The sequence below is a fragment of the Protopterus annectens genome, chromosome 14.part0 (assembly GCF_019279795.1).
Source record: "Protopterus annectens isolate FY-2018-M chromosome 14.part0, PAN1.0, whole genome shotgun sequence".
Taxonomy (NCBI): domain Eukaryota; kingdom Metazoa; phylum Chordata; order Ceratodontiformes; family Protopteridae; genus Protopterus; species Protopterus annectens.
The window spans coordinates 475,013,752-475,029,618 of record NC_056748.1 but is presented as its reverse complement, the minus strand read 5'-3'; the positions used below and the strand labels follow the sequence as shown (position 1 = coordinate 475,029,618).

Sequence of the window (15,867 nt, the reverse complement as noted above, 5' to 3'; positions counted from 1 at the left end):
CGCGATTTTTCACAGCATTGATTGGTTCAGGTCCTGAAGAACCCAAACTGAAAAAAAAATGTACGGTATCGGATACTACTGTGACAGTTTAAAAATTTTCTTTAAACTGTCGTGGAGAGAATTAAATATTACTAGGACTCAAACAGTGACTTTAATATATATATACATATATTATGTATGTCAAAAAAAAAAAAAAACGTAACTTGTAACTTGAAAGCTTGAAAGACTAGAGTATGGACAAAAGGAGGTGGCGCGCGCCCCTGCGCCCATGCCTAAATTGTACTGTACTGAGTTACTGTTTCTGCTTACTGTTACACTTGATAGTGAAACACGAAATGCATATCTTTATATACATGAACATGCTCACTCATTAAATGACATATATAAATGTGTATTAGAACTTCATTTTTTATATAGTCGCTAAAGCATCTAGTTTGTTACTGTGTTATTTGTGCAACTCTAATTTTCACAGAAGCTGAGCTAGATATTATAAGACACAATATGCTGTCAGATATTTTCTATTTTTTAGGTCTATTTCTTTCAGAAATTCATAAACCTGATTCCTTTTTGTATTCCTGGCATATTCTAGCACATATAAAAGTATAATATCAGACAGAAGACTTTTAGAAAGCTTCATAGCAGGACATGAGTTTGACCCCATCACTTTGATGATCTGTATCCACAAATGTTACTACCCAGTAAAGATAATATGATGCTCATGGTCCACTTTCTTTTTTTGTTTAAGCAACAGAATTTATATAATATAGTAGTTCTTCTTTCTGGCTAAAAATAAAAGCCATGTCTCTTAAAAATAGCTAAACATTTAACAACTTTTCCTTTCCAAATGAAGAATGTGTACATTTCAAAATCTTGAGCAGTTTTTTTTTTTTTTTGTAATGTGTTGATTGTGCCATTAAAATCTATCACTTTCCAATTTTCTTTTTTATTTCCACAAGACTATCAAGACTTTTAATTTTTTCCCTTCGGCTGAATAAAACTTATACAAAGGAGGAGGCATTTTCTACATTTGTATGACATATTCGAAAGAAATTGAGTCAAAATTAGAGTATCATGTAATTGAATGGTAGGAGAAATATAACTGCGTAACAGTAACTTTGCTGTCAATTTGTATAAGTGCAAATATGCCTGTTGGCCTATTTTACCAGTATCATTGCATGTCTACATTTTATCCTAGTGTTTCTTCATTATAAGTGTAGCTGGTCTCCTGTACAAATGGATCTTCAGTGCAGTCAGACCCATTCTTCTGGTACAAAACTTTTTTGTTTAAGCTGTCTTCACACTGCTAGACACAGATTTCTCCCTTCTGACGTCCTCAGCTGTTCTCAGTAACCTTGAATTTGTATCTAGCCTTAGGTACTGATTTATGTTAGCAACCGTACTGGTGCTGTTTCATAGAACGACTGCTGTGATCCATTTTTTCCAGCAGATGTCTTCAGTAAGGATGATAAGACCTGTAGAATTAATAACATAAACAGGGTTTTGTATAACCTTGACATTTTTAGTGTTTGTTCAAACTTTGTATGGGTTTCCTTAAGTCTGTGTTTACTATGATTTGAAGAACACTGCTAACTGAAAATGTGCTTGTGAAGCTATTTATTTATTTATTTATTTGTCCTTTGGTAACCAGGAAAGCCTGACTGAGCCAATGGCCCATTTTCAGTGGAGGCATGGGGAGAAAAGCTCCACAACAGATTCAAAACATTTAAACAGTACTTGATGAGTAATTATATACAAGGGGAGAAAAGTCCCACAACAAATTAAACATTTTACAATGAGTTAGGGAGAAAGGCTGTGTAAAACATACATAAAAACATTTTACAGCAGTGGATAAGTAAATATATACAAGGGGAGAAAATCCCCACAACAGATAAAACAAAACAGATTGAAATACTTTTGCAGAATATTGCTAAGAGAAATTGTGACCAAGATTATAGCATGTACTGCAAGTAGCATTACACTTTGTAGAAGTGGATAACCCATGTCAAGTAAGCTAACATTGACTATATTTCTAATAATATAAGGTTTACTGTTTCCGTTCTGGCAAAGGACTATTTTGTTGAAAGGTTAGACATAAGAGCCCATTTCACACCATTAATACTCCAAAATGGAATTCTTTTATTTCTTTGTGAGGTGGCAGTCCTGAAAATGATATCCATAGGTTCATAGAAGGTTACTAGGCTAAAGGCCCTCGATCCCCTAAAAGCCTAGCCATATTTATCCCGAGTTGCCCCAATTGTCAGTAGTGAGGTGAGTGAAGTTCGTAGAGGTAAGGGTCTATGGTAGTTAATAATGACTTCTTCTGTCCAGGAGGAACATGGGCACCACCCCAAGAGTAAGTCTGCAGTCACCCATCCATTGACCTAGGTTGCATTTGAAGAGGGTCAGGGAGGGGCTCTGATTCACATGAACTGGAAGTTTGTTCCAGGGAATGGGAAGTCTTTGGAAAATCTCTCTCTCTCCAGCATGACCTGTTCATGTCAGAGGCTAGGTTAAGATCCCTGGAGTGAGTGACCCTCATGCAGTTTGATTCACAAATGTGTAGCATTTCCATTAGGGCTGGGTCAGAGACTACCCTTAAAGCCAGGCACGTCACCCCTTAGCAACCTGTAGAAGACAGAATACAGTGACAGGGCTTTCAGTCCTTCTGCGTAACAACATTACATGCATATTTACATTACAACACATAGTATATCAATTACATAGAACATTTATAAAATAATTTGCAGCCTATGAGTGCATGCCATGCCTCTCAACCTCTTACAGCAAGAAATCTGGACAAAGCTATAAATAAAATAATGAGGGGACAAAGGCCCCAAAATAGGGACAATTTTTACATATTGCTCTTTCAAACTTAGAAAGTTAATAGCAAACAGTTTCTGTATTACCATGACCTTTCTGAAGGGTATGAAGTTTGAAATTCAAATGTCTGTCATTATTTAATGACTTCAGTCTTTAATGTCTTGCCAGTGATTTGCCAGAAACCGCAATTTTATGAAAAATGGACCAAACATATGAGATAAAAATCTGGACATTATGCGAAAATCTGTACAGTTGAGAGGTATGGTACTGCATGCATAACAGTTGCTGTGGTAAGATTAGATGAATAATATAGTACATGCATGCAGGGATCATATGAGACAGTTTAGTCAGAGGGTAGAGAGGCAGTGAAGGAGGTAGATTTATAAGAAGTTAGTGACAGAAGTAGAAACATAGGCTCTAAATCCTTCTGACCTCACAAACTCCTAATTAAAGCGATCAATGACCTCAAGACAATCAGCTGTGTGGACAAACTGGCAGACCTCTCTCACTGTATTCAGTCCTTTATAAGCTCGATCTGACCCTCCTTAACCCCCTATTCCTTCGAAAAACAAATGGTTCCTAAAAAAATGGTTAAAGTATCTAAACCTTCATCTGTATATAAATAAGACATGTTGGAGTGATACTTTTGAGATATGACTATTCCCCACCTCTGAAATAAACTTCCACTGCATGAGAAACTGAGAAGCACCCTTGCTACCTTCAATGTAAACCTAGATAATTGGATGGACAGCCTTAAATTTGCCCTGATTTTATCTAGTGTTGTCATCCTTGAGGCTGGAGAGAACTCCAGAATATAGGTTAATGGTCTGTAGATTGACTGCCTAGTACATAAGTATTGATCTATAATCATGGCAGATTAAATCCAACTTGGTGTTAAAAGTAAGTTCTCTATGTAAAAACAGACTACCCATGACATGGTATAACCTTAACATAACCATCCTACTTCACTAATTTATTGACCTCACACAAATCTCATCTCTCTCAGTTTTATTGCTCATGTCAGCTGATATCACTGACATACTAATTACTATGGAGGTATAATGATGCCATGGTGCGACAGTAATAACAGATATGTGATAAGGCTGTAACAGATGAAGAGGGAGCTGCTGTTAGTAAACATTAAGAAACTCGAAATAGGACTATAAGATCAGAATTAAAATGGAACAGAAACTAGAACAAAGGTAGTACTTTTAACAGTTTGTGGTTGCACTACCAGGTAATCAAATCAGCAATGTAATCAGCAAGCCTATCTTTATAATTGACCTAAACAGAAGACACTGGAAATGCTGGACTTTGGCAATCCTAAGTCATGTACTTCAAGGTAATCAAATCAGCAATGCTGAAATCAAAAAGACTATCTTTACATCTGACCTAAACAGAAAACACTGAACTTTGGCAGTCCTAAGCCATGTAGTCCACTTTTGAGCTTCAGTATGACAAAATGTGAGCTGTCAGAAGGCTAATGGTTCAAAGTGTATTTTTGTAACAGCACCTTGTCATCTGGGTCTGTCTGCTTCTTTACTCTATATAACATCTCTTGTTGGTGATAGCATTAAGCACACGTGCACTATTGCAGTATTAACACCCAGCAGCACAGATTAACTGCAGGACTGAAACTTGTAAATTATACTGGTCACAAAGCCAGAACAAAGAAATGAGGTAAATAAATAAAAAAATAATCAAGCTTGTTTTTCTCATTCTGATCAAGTCAGTGTCAGATGTTCAGGGTTTTATTGTTAAAAAAACCTCTGTCAGATTCAATAAACTGAATAAATAAAAGAATGTATAGATTTAAAAAGCTTGTAGGATGTGTCACTTGGCTACAATATGGTCTCTTTAGCTTCACACTATGTTAAAAGTTCCCCTCCCCCCAAAGCATGTAACCTGAATGAAGTCACTTTATGTATGTTACAGACATTTTTGATTTTTTTTCTTCTAATTGACAGAACTTGTGTTTCAGTGTATAGGTATTTCACATACTGATAAGACTTAGTTTCAAAATAGACTCTCCCCAATTTTGCGAAAAGAAAAAGCACAAAATATTGTATATACCACCCCGACGCAAAATGACAAGTCTAAGGCATCTAAAGCAGTCTGAATATTTCTTCTTCAAACAAAACATTCAAAACTCAGAATGGTGTGACTTAAGAAATTCTCCCAGCTTGGTGAGATTTCAAAATAAAGTTAACTGCCCTCATCCTGAAGTGTGTATAACATAAAGGAGCAATCATATTTTTCTACTGAATATAACATCTGTCACATAGCTGATTACAAACAAGAAGGGTGTTAATTCATTCTATTCCACTATTGTCTTCACAAAGCTAATGTAGTTCTATGTAAGATGTTGACATGCTGAAACACAACCATTTAAGTGAAATACTAGCAAGTTACAGAAGAAGTAACGTTCTAGATTGCACAACTGAAATAAGTTCCTTGTTCAAAATTGACTGAAAGTCATGACTTACGTGACCCCATACAAGCAAAGCAGTTCTAATTAGACTGAATCTCAACCCAGTGCAAGAATCTAGATAAGTGAGGTCTTTGCTTTGGGGCTGAGGTGCAGGAATCTTGCCACCACATAATAAAAAAAAATTATTGGCTTATTTGGGAGATTTGTGTCATATCCCTTAAGACTTGTGTAAGAGAATGTCTATTCTACTTAAGGGTTAAGTAGCTAAACCCACCGGAAGCACTGCTTGTTAAGTGCAGCCTAGACACACTATCTGGTAACGTGACATACTCATAGTCATATGGTTTGTAAATGGCAGTTAAAGGAATCAAACTGAGGACTACAGGGTAAAGCTCATTAGGAGCTCATAGCCTTAACCCTTTGCATTAAACTTCCACTCTAGAGTTCCTTGTGTCATTGCTATTTCATATATATGACAAAAGGACACAGCTTCAAGATACAAGGTAAACAGCTACAAGGCAGGATATAAGATTTTTTTTCTTCAAAATGATATTACAGAATTAAAGTATGTTAAGGTGTTGAAGATTAGCAAAATTGAAAGCATAACAATCTGCAAGTTATACATTATTTAGGGAAATGGGAGATTAAGTGCACAAAACAGTTCTTATCTGCTGTCATAATCTGTGCTTTGTCAGTCTCTCTCTTTCTTGTGCTCATATTAATCTGTGAATTTCCTTGCATTTCAGTTCAAAAGAACTGCTCTTCACAGGGCTTCCCTGGAAGGCCATGTGGAGATTGTGAGAAGGCTGCTGGAGTGTGATATCAATGCTGACCTGCCGGACCGGGTAAGTATATAATCATGATGCCAGTTACACTATGCATCCTGTTATTGCCAGTTACTAAAAAATGTTAAGTGGTAACATAAGGCTTGCCAGAATCAATTTGTCAGAAAGTATCTTTTTTTTCTTTTCATTTTCTCTCTCTCTCTCTCTCTCTTTTTTTTTTACTATAGTGTGGCCCATTGAAAGTAGTTTTAATTTATATGGTTAACACCTGTTTTTAATAAACTTAAGAAAGTATGCATGTGAAAGGGAGTGTTATAGGCCCCTAACCTGTCCCCCAGACATGCGTTTACTATACACACACACACACACACATACACACACACACACACACACACACACACACACAGCACACACACACAGACACACACACACACACACACACATGCGCGCGCACGCACACACACAGACACACACACACACACACACACACACACACACACACACACACACACACGTGCGCACACACACAGACACACACACACACACACACACACACACACACACACACACACACACACACACACACACACACACACACACACACACACACACACACACACACGCGTGCGCATGCACACACACACACACACACACACACACACACACACACACACACACACACACACACACACACACACACACACACACTCTCTCTCTCTGCAATAAAGGAAGTACTATACAACAGAGGGATATCCTTACTACTGTTTTCTTCCCCTCCAAGCCCTTTCAGGGTGCTGCTGCTAGAATTATGTAATACTCTGCCGCCAACATTTTGTGACCATATACAATAATTAATGGGCCAGAATGCTGTCTCACAAATGAATGCTGTGGATCTCATTTATTTATTTATAGACATTTGATTACCAGGAAAGTCTGACTGGGTAGAAACGCATTTCCAGTGGAGGCCCGGGGATAAAAGCTCCAAATTATTTCAAAACATTTTAAAAACAATAATTTTACAGTCTTCAAAAATAAAACAAAAACATCTGCAGTTTAAATAATTATAACAAATTACACATTATATAAATACATTGGTTACAAATCAATATAAGGTATGTGACAATCATTTAATATTAAGAGAAATTTTAGACAGTTTGTAGAGAAATTAAAGGTAAATTAGTCTAATACAAATAGGAATTGCAATATGAAGTGAGGGAAAAACAGGCTTATGATCAATTTAGAGAGAAAGTCAGGGAAGAGAATTAGATAGCAGTAAGGAAGTAAGTGAAGAAGTGAGAGTAAGGAGGTATAAGGGATGAAAAGGTACATGTTCACATTTAGGGATATAGGTTATTCTGGTTTTGAGCAAAAACAAAGCCAGGATTTAGCTAGAAAGTTTTTTTTGAAAGATGGGAGGGAGGGTATATACCTGGTGGATACAGGTAAGGAGTTCCATGCCTTAGCATCCTTGTATGAGTACAGATAATGCCCAGCAAAGTTGCTAGTTTTGTAGACAGACAGGAGTTGTGGTCACTGGATTCCATATTATATTTATTATTAATACTCTGATTATAAATGAAGTAAAGCTAAACATGTTGCAGTCTGAATTTAACTTGACTAACCATCAAAGAGCAAGTAATAAACTTGCAATGGCTCATGTTTGTGATTTAGTCATCGAATGACACTAATTACCCCTAGTAACTATAAGCAAATTATTGCCAGCAGAAGTGTAGCATGTTTCAAATTATGATGCCGCTTTCTTCTTGTTTGAGAATCTGAGTTTTTTAACTGGCAGCTATTTTTTATTCAACTGTTCAGAATTATAAATATGTCCACTGTGTTGAATATTTAGTACACATTTCTGATTAATCATGATTTACAGGATTTGTTTTCATTTTGAGTTACTTGCTTCATATGCAAGTTTGAGATATTGTTTCCAAGGAATTACCTTTCTATGATGTACTGCTGTTTGTCATATGCCTTAATCACATTCTCAGCCATAGATGCCTTTGTCACTGACGTATTGATTGCTCTGCAGTGCTGGCTAACAACATTTAACAGCCTTTTGCACAGACTTCCTGCTAACGCAGCCATTAGCTGCTCTTTATTTCTGTCACCTTCCCCTGAATGTTTACTGCTTGACAGCTCCCTGGTGATTCAGTGCATTATAGAAACCATTCCTTTAATCAAAACACAAGAAAAACAAGTTGTACCACACTGCAATTATCCCTTTTATGATAGCATACCTCTTGGAGAAGATTGCAGTACTTATGAGAAGAGTGCAGTATGCTAGGATAATTTTTATGGTATAGACATACAAAGAAAATATGAATGTTTTTAAGAATTATTTCTCAAGTGTGTGATTTTGATAAAAAAAGGTGGCATCATTGTTGAGGTGGAATAGCTAGCATTTTTTTCTGAAGAAGGTAGAAACTCATTATACATATTCTATATGAAAAACTTATTTTCAGATTATGGCAATTTACTTGTTACAGGCAGTTCCTGGGTTAAGGATGAGATCCATTTTTAGTCTGTCCTTAAGTCAAATTTGTATGTAAGTGGAAACACGTACATGGAACATTTTACTGCACTGTTCTGCAATAGAGTACAATACAGTAGAATGTTCCATACAAAAAAAACTTGTTAAACGTGGCTGTTTTTAAGCTTCACTTCACATTTTTGTACTACAGGCATTACCCACAAATGTTTTCCACTCTTTCCTGAACTTTCAGACCTCTGCCAGACCTCCTACTGTCATTTAAACCCTAGTGAGCTGCAATGCCATTTGCTCATTCTACTGTACAGTACAGTAACTGCTTCAATAGTGTGTACTGTACAAGCCAGCAGCCTTGACCAATCAGATCACCAAAGCGATCCACCATAACACCAGGAAGGCCAAACCAGGGAAGGGGAAGAAAGCACTTAACCTGAATTTCATTACAATAAATCTGAATTTTTGTCTCAATTCACTTGGTTTGGCTCTCCTGGTGTTGTGGTGGATTGTTTTGGTGTTGTGGAGTTTTCTGGCTGTTGTTCTGGTTCTTGACCAATCAGATCGCCAACACAGCAATCTCTTAATCAATTAGATCTCTTGTTCTCTGTAAAGGCAGAAGTAACTGCTTAACAAGACATGCAAGCAGCTTCACAAATGGGGAAAAGGAAAGTACAACAGAATTCTTCATTTTAAGGTAAGATTTGAGCAGCTTTAAAGGTTTTTATTTATTTTCACGTTATTTCCAACATTGCTGCAGCCTGTTCTTATCTATGGATTGTCTGTAAGTCGGATGTCTGTAACTCAGGGACCGCCTGTATAAATTGTGCCATTAATTTAAGTTTAGATTTCTTTATTGCCTGTGGCCCGCAGCTATCCAACATCAAGCATGCACTTTGTAACTGTATGCACTTCTTCAGATCAGCACTTGTCAGTGTTAAATGGGTCTGAAATGCAAACCTCTCACCTGCACCTTATTTGAAGGTACATAAGTATTTTCAGGCTTGATTTACTCCTTCACATGAGGCATCAATTTTTGGAGGCATGTTTCTATTTATTCCTTAACATGATTTTCAGAAGCAAAAATAAAAGAATTTGTGGGACAGATTTTTTTGAGGTATCATTCATTAAAGTCTACACATTTTACACTGTGCCTTTGATAATATGATTACATTTTTGCATCATTTTGTAGTATCCCACAATCCTATTGGAAGTGGGAGGAGATATGATTTTTTTTGTTACTAACGTTTTTTTAAATACCTTTATTTAATTACCACTTGTTACATAGGCAAAGTTACATTTATATAAAAGTAATCTAACCATATTAACAAGTTCACATTTACAAAAGTTATACATCACATATATTGTTATATCTCATATAATCAAAACAACATCACACAAATTGTTCATTTACTGCCTTATCTTAAATGTCATTCCTCCTCCAAAACATTTTTCAGCACATATTGTCTGACAATTTCCATTTTTTCTATGTAATTTACTCCTACCTTTTTCTAAAGTTCCCACTTCCTAGTTATTTTATGTTTGTTATACTATTTACTACCTCAAGTATAGGTTTAAATTTTGGTTTCCATTTTCTAGTAATTGCTCTTTTGGCAGCCACCAGAATTAAACTTAACAAGGCCTTACTATGGCTAGTCAATTCAGATCCTGTGTTCCAGCTCAAAAAAAAAAAAAAAAGAATTTCCTTAGTTGCATTTATTTGCTCACTCAGAATTCCTGACAGAGTACTCTATAGGAAATTTTTAAAGTCTGCCAACTCATTACACTCCTTGAAGGTATAATCCCAGGTATCTGTTTTTTCCCCATTATATCTCCAACATTTGCCATCTACCAGAGGAAAAATTCTTTGTAGTCTGCTTTCAGTATCTATACAAACACTTACAAGCAAAAAATCCTAAATCTCCTGGATTCTGTTGCATATTTGGGAGCTGTGCACATGTCCTCCCATTGTTTCTTTGTGAAATGCATATCTAATCTCTCTTCCTTGTTATTCAAATTCTATGTTTATTAGATGCCCAATTTTTTGTGTGTGTGCATGTATGTTTTTTTTTTCTTTTGCAGGATGTAACTACTTTTCAAGAGCTTTTGTACCAATGTTCACTTTTGCAGGTTGAGAGGTATATGAAATGCAAATGTTAACATTCAATGCAGGTTACTGGCATGTGACAGTTACCATTTCAAAAAAACCAATTTGTAGGTGATATAATATCTTTGCTGTTAATCAAAACAGAGCTGTTCTTAGGCTGCAGCTGATGACACTGACAGTACTGCTTCACAGAAAAGATGTACACCTAGCCAGTAGAGTTAATATTCCAATAAAAATGCTTAAATACAAAAGTGCTTAATTGTTCTACAGTCACCCATAGCACGGGTCTATATCACATAGTCTAACTATCATAAGCTCGACTACGTAAATATCGAACCCAGAACTTCAAAATGCAAGACGTTTGAATGCTCAGAACGATTTTTTTCCCAGGGAAAAAAATTGCTTTTCCGGCACAAAACAAAAAAAAACGAACACTTCAAACTCTTTCTAATGTGGGGGGCTTCGCACCCCCCACCCCCCACACACCCCCTACTTAAATATGCCAACTCCGAGATTGCACCACAGTGGAGGAAATAGCAAAGCTGTGGGAAGCGGCCCACTGAATTTTTTCCCTGGGAAAAAATTCAGTATTCCGCAGCTTCGCTATTTTGAGATTTCGAACTTCCCAGTTCGAAGTTTCGGTGTTTGGACAATTCAACGTTTGAACTTATGATATAGACTCCATTGCACTTGGGCATCTTCAGGAATAACTCCACACCTATATCAACCTTCAGTAAATGACACTTTGTAGCATTACTTTAATTAGTTAACTGAGTAATTATTGTATTTTAGAAATTACTTCACTGGTTTACTTCACAGACACATTAATGGATAATCTACAGAAATATTTAAAAGTGTTAATAACAATGACATGTTTTGTTTGACCATATTTCATCTTTTAAATCAAATTTGTAATAAAAAGTCAGAAAGTAAATATTGTTGGTAAGTATTTATTGAACCTACAATTTTTGTCCTTAAGGATCTCCACAAAACTAGATTTAGCCAGAGAATCATCTAACAAATCCATGAAAGAGTTGAGAAGCCTTAGGAAGTATGTTCCCCATAGCATAAAATATAGCAGATTGCATGAATTTTAGTACTTCTCAAATTTCATTTTTACAAATTGCATTAAATGTACATAGAACCATTTTATTTAAATTGAATTGGGTAACTTGTTTAAGCATAAAGTATTCATATCTGTAGTTCTGATAATAGCATACATGGCACTTCCTATCTATCTGTCTGGGGATAGAAAATAATATGTATTCAGTATTTATTTATTTACTTACTTACTTTACAGTTGCTTACTGGGCAGCTGGACTGGTCAGTTGACTCTTTTTAGCCATGATCTGAGACAAACATAAATTATCAGCAACATATAACAAAAATCATTAGTGACATATAATGCAAAATACTAACAATGATAAACAGTGAAAGAAAGAATTGGAATAAAGTGTAGCTGGGATGAAACATATATAATGGTTTCTAGATCTTAATTAAGTTGTAGACCTTGTAAGTACAAATAGAAAACTAACAGTTCAACATTTCAAAATATCTATCTACCAATCAAGCCACCCAGCCATCCATCCAAAACCCTCTTTTCCCATTTTTGTACATGGGGTTGGGACTTCACACCATAAATGACCATTATTTAAAGCCACTGTTCCCACCACTGGTTGGCTAGCCTTACTACAGTTGTTCTTCCATACCAGATACATGAATACCCACTCAGACCTATGGCTAATTTAGTATGTCCAATCCACCTACTGCATGTCTTTGCAATGTGGGAAGAAACTGGTGCACCTGGAGAAAACCAATGCATAGTGAGGACATGCAGACTCCACACAGAAAGAATATACGTAGCAGTTATATAATATTTACAGTTTGATTGCAAATGCAATTTGTTTAGTTCAAGATGCCACAGTAATCTATAGAAAACTGTGTGTGTGTGTGTGTGTGTGTGTGTGTGTGTGTGTGTGTGTGTGTGTGTGTGTGTGTGTGTGTGTGTGTGTGTACATATATATATATATATATATATATATATATATATATATATATATATATATATAAAACTGTAAACAATAGTTCTACAAAGAAAGGAGCTTGCACTAGTTAAAAATGGCTAGGACGATTAACCTGGGACATAGAAGAAATTGCATTTATAGGTATTCATTAGGTGATCTCTAAGACTTATCCTGAATTTTGTAAGATGGCTGATATGTATGTCTTAGAGTAATGCATTTTGGCTTGCTGGAATAATTTTGCAGTGGCCTTTTTCTCCTTTTTTAAATTAATGGAAACCTAAGTAGAATATTGCCCTCATGGTTTTGCAGTGTGTTTGAAGACTATATAATTTTCAGTTTATTGGCCAGTGGATAGCAGTACCGTTTTTTAAACACCTTTATTGAATTATCACTTGTGAGATAGGTAAACTTACATTTATATAATTGTGATCAAACCATATTAACAAGTTCACATTTATAAATATTGTACACCAAATATAATCTTCTCTACAGTATAATCAATCCAACATTACATTAATTGTTCAATTCCTGCCTTCTCTTAAATGTCATTCCTCTGTCAAAACATTTTTTGCATAGTCTCTAATCTCTCTTCTCAATCTTTTCTGACCTACTCTGATTGATTCTTATAGTTATTGTGCAATATTTTATATGTCTTACTAATTATCCCTTTTTTAACAGCAGCTTATGTTCTAGATTTGACTAAAAACTCAACCAGTGTAGGTCTTTCACTTAGGATTCTTATTTTCCCTTCAATTTGCCTATACTCTGATATTAATCCCTGAAAGGAAAGCAGTCTCTAGCCTGCAGTCCAAATGTCTTATTGCCCTCTTCCCATTCTATTACCTTTTGCTCTTTAATTATTTATTCCCAGTACCTTGGCTCCTTTGCTAGTTTATTCTAATGAATTTTATCCCCTTTTGTCTATTCTATATACCCCTAATTGCAGTTATCTGTCAGCAGAATCTCCTTTTTCCATTTTCATGTTGGTTTAGTTCTTAGTATACTTTCTGCTACTTTATGAATATAATATTCTGTATGACTGTTGTTATTCTCCTTAAGGAACTGTATCCAAAATCTCACTCTTTCCTTACTTCTTGAATTTACCCCTTGCTTCATCATCATCTCTTTCCACTTTGAACTGTAGCTTCCTGCTTCTGTTACTTATAAGCAATAACAATTGCTGAATAACTTGAAAGCTAATGAATTCAAGAGAAATATGTCCCTGTCAGTAACTAGTAACTAGTTAGCTTTATCTGTGAAGTCACATTGGTGTTCACTGTGATTAACTAGGAAGCCGAATCTTAGAATTTTAATTTCTGCTACTTGGATTTATGTTATTGTTTATTGAATTTAATGCAGTAGTAATGGATAGGGTGTGGGCGGCCGTGGTGGTGCAGCAGTTAGCGTTGCCGCCTCACAGCAAGAGGTTCTCTGGTTCGATCCTCGGCTGGGGTGCCTTCTTTGCGGAGCCTGCATGTCCTTCCTGTGGTCATGTGGGTTTCCTCTGGGTGCTCCGGTTTCCTCCCACATCCCAAAGACATGCTGTAGGTGGATTGGACACTCTAAATTGGCCCTAGGCATGAGTGCATGCATGTGCCTTCTTTGGAAGGTTGGGCCGGACTGGCAACTAGACAACATAAAAACTATACTGCCAATCATGAGCACACAGGTGATCCACTGTGGTGACCCCTAACCGGGAAAAGCTGAAAGAAGAAGAAGAAGTAACAAGTAGGGTGTATTTAAAGGGGGAACTGCATTAATTGCTATAGCTTTTTTGTGTCAGATATTAGAAGATGGGAGAGCCTGTAAGATAGCTTCAACTGTGTATTAATTTTACCTACAACTAATTCTGTATGATAGTTAAATCAAGATATTTCCTATCCAGACATTTGAGTATTTTCTTGAGATATGGGGACAGGATTTCCAAGGTATTTACAGTGATGTTCAAAGAAAAATGTAGTTGCTGTGAGCTAAATAGAAACATGGCAATAGACTTTGAATAGCTTCAGTTAACCAGTTTGATAATTGTTTGAAGTCTTTTTGCTGGGAATTTTGAAGGCCTGTGAATGGTCAGATTGAATTTAATACAGTAACGTTGTCTGCCTAGAGAATGCATCTGAGGTTGTGATTATCAAACGTAAGGACATTGATAAATAATGATGGTCAGATTGAATTTAATACAGTAATGTTGTCTGCCTAGAGAATGCATCTGAGGTTGTGATTATCAAACGTAAGGATATTGATAAATAATGATGGTCAGATTGAATTTAATACAATAACGTTGTCTGCCTAGAGAATGCATCTGAGGTTGTGATTATCAAACATAAGGACATTGATAAATAATGAAAAGAGCAGAGCCCAGTACTTAGCCCCAAGGGTCTCTTTTAAAGGGAGTGCTAAACAAGTGATCTGTGATTACCAGCAGCTTCTTGGAAGGACGTGTTTGCAAGATAATTCTTCTACCAGATGATAACATTGTCATAAAATCTGTGGCTTATCTTCAATATGGCTGTGGTCAACAGTATTCAAAGCCCATTTACATTTTTGAGTACAGCTGCTGTGACTTGTCCATTTTCCATATTGGAGAACACTGCATTCGTTAGTGTATAATTGGCGGTAATAGTACTATAGTTCATAATGCAACTGCATCGTTTGTCAGACAACAGTTTGTAGCTATTTGTTTCTATTTATTTTTTCTAATAATTCATCTAAGAGCAAATCTGTGCTATTGGTTTGAAATTACTGGCAAAAAAAGAGGGAGGCATTTTAAGGAGTAGTCTCATTAAGGTATGTCTGAAGCTAAAAGAGGTGATGTCTAAGGTAAGAATAAGACTGAATATGAATGTGCTGGCTTTGGCTTTGACTAGGTAATGTCTTCCTAGATTAGGAAGAGTAGAGTAAATTACATGGTCTGTGGGAGAAAAGTGGAGGTTAATGTCTTCTTGTAGCTTTTCTCCCAGTTTATGATGAATTTCTTGAAAATGAAAGTAAGGAGCTTGCAAAATATTGGCAAAGTGCTGGCTGGTTTGTTGAAGCAGTGATGTTTTGCCTGCTAACGAACATTGGTTTAGTAAATTTTGAGATTAATTTAGCAATTTCTTTTAAGGTTTCTTTGCCTAGATTATCGGATTGGGAAATGTTTTAGAAGATTGACAAATTCTATTTTATCTTTCCAGAACAGAAGTGTTTAAATATTTGGTATGTTGGCT

At 36.0% G+C, this 15,867-nt stretch overlaps 1 protein-coding gene across 1 annotated transcript in view; it reads left to right on the top strand.

Moving 5' to 3' along the window:
- Window positions 1-15,867, top strand: part of ANKRD2 (ankyrin repeat domain 2) — a 184,996-nt gene that overhangs the window by 62,729 nt on the left and 106,400 nt on the right. The window contains exon 4 of the mRNA XM_044055579.1: window positions 5,998-6,096. Within this exon, the coding sequence (XP_043911514.1) occupies window positions 5,998-6,096 (99 nt within the window). The remainder of the gene's footprint in view (window positions 1-5,997; window positions 6,097-15,867) is intronic.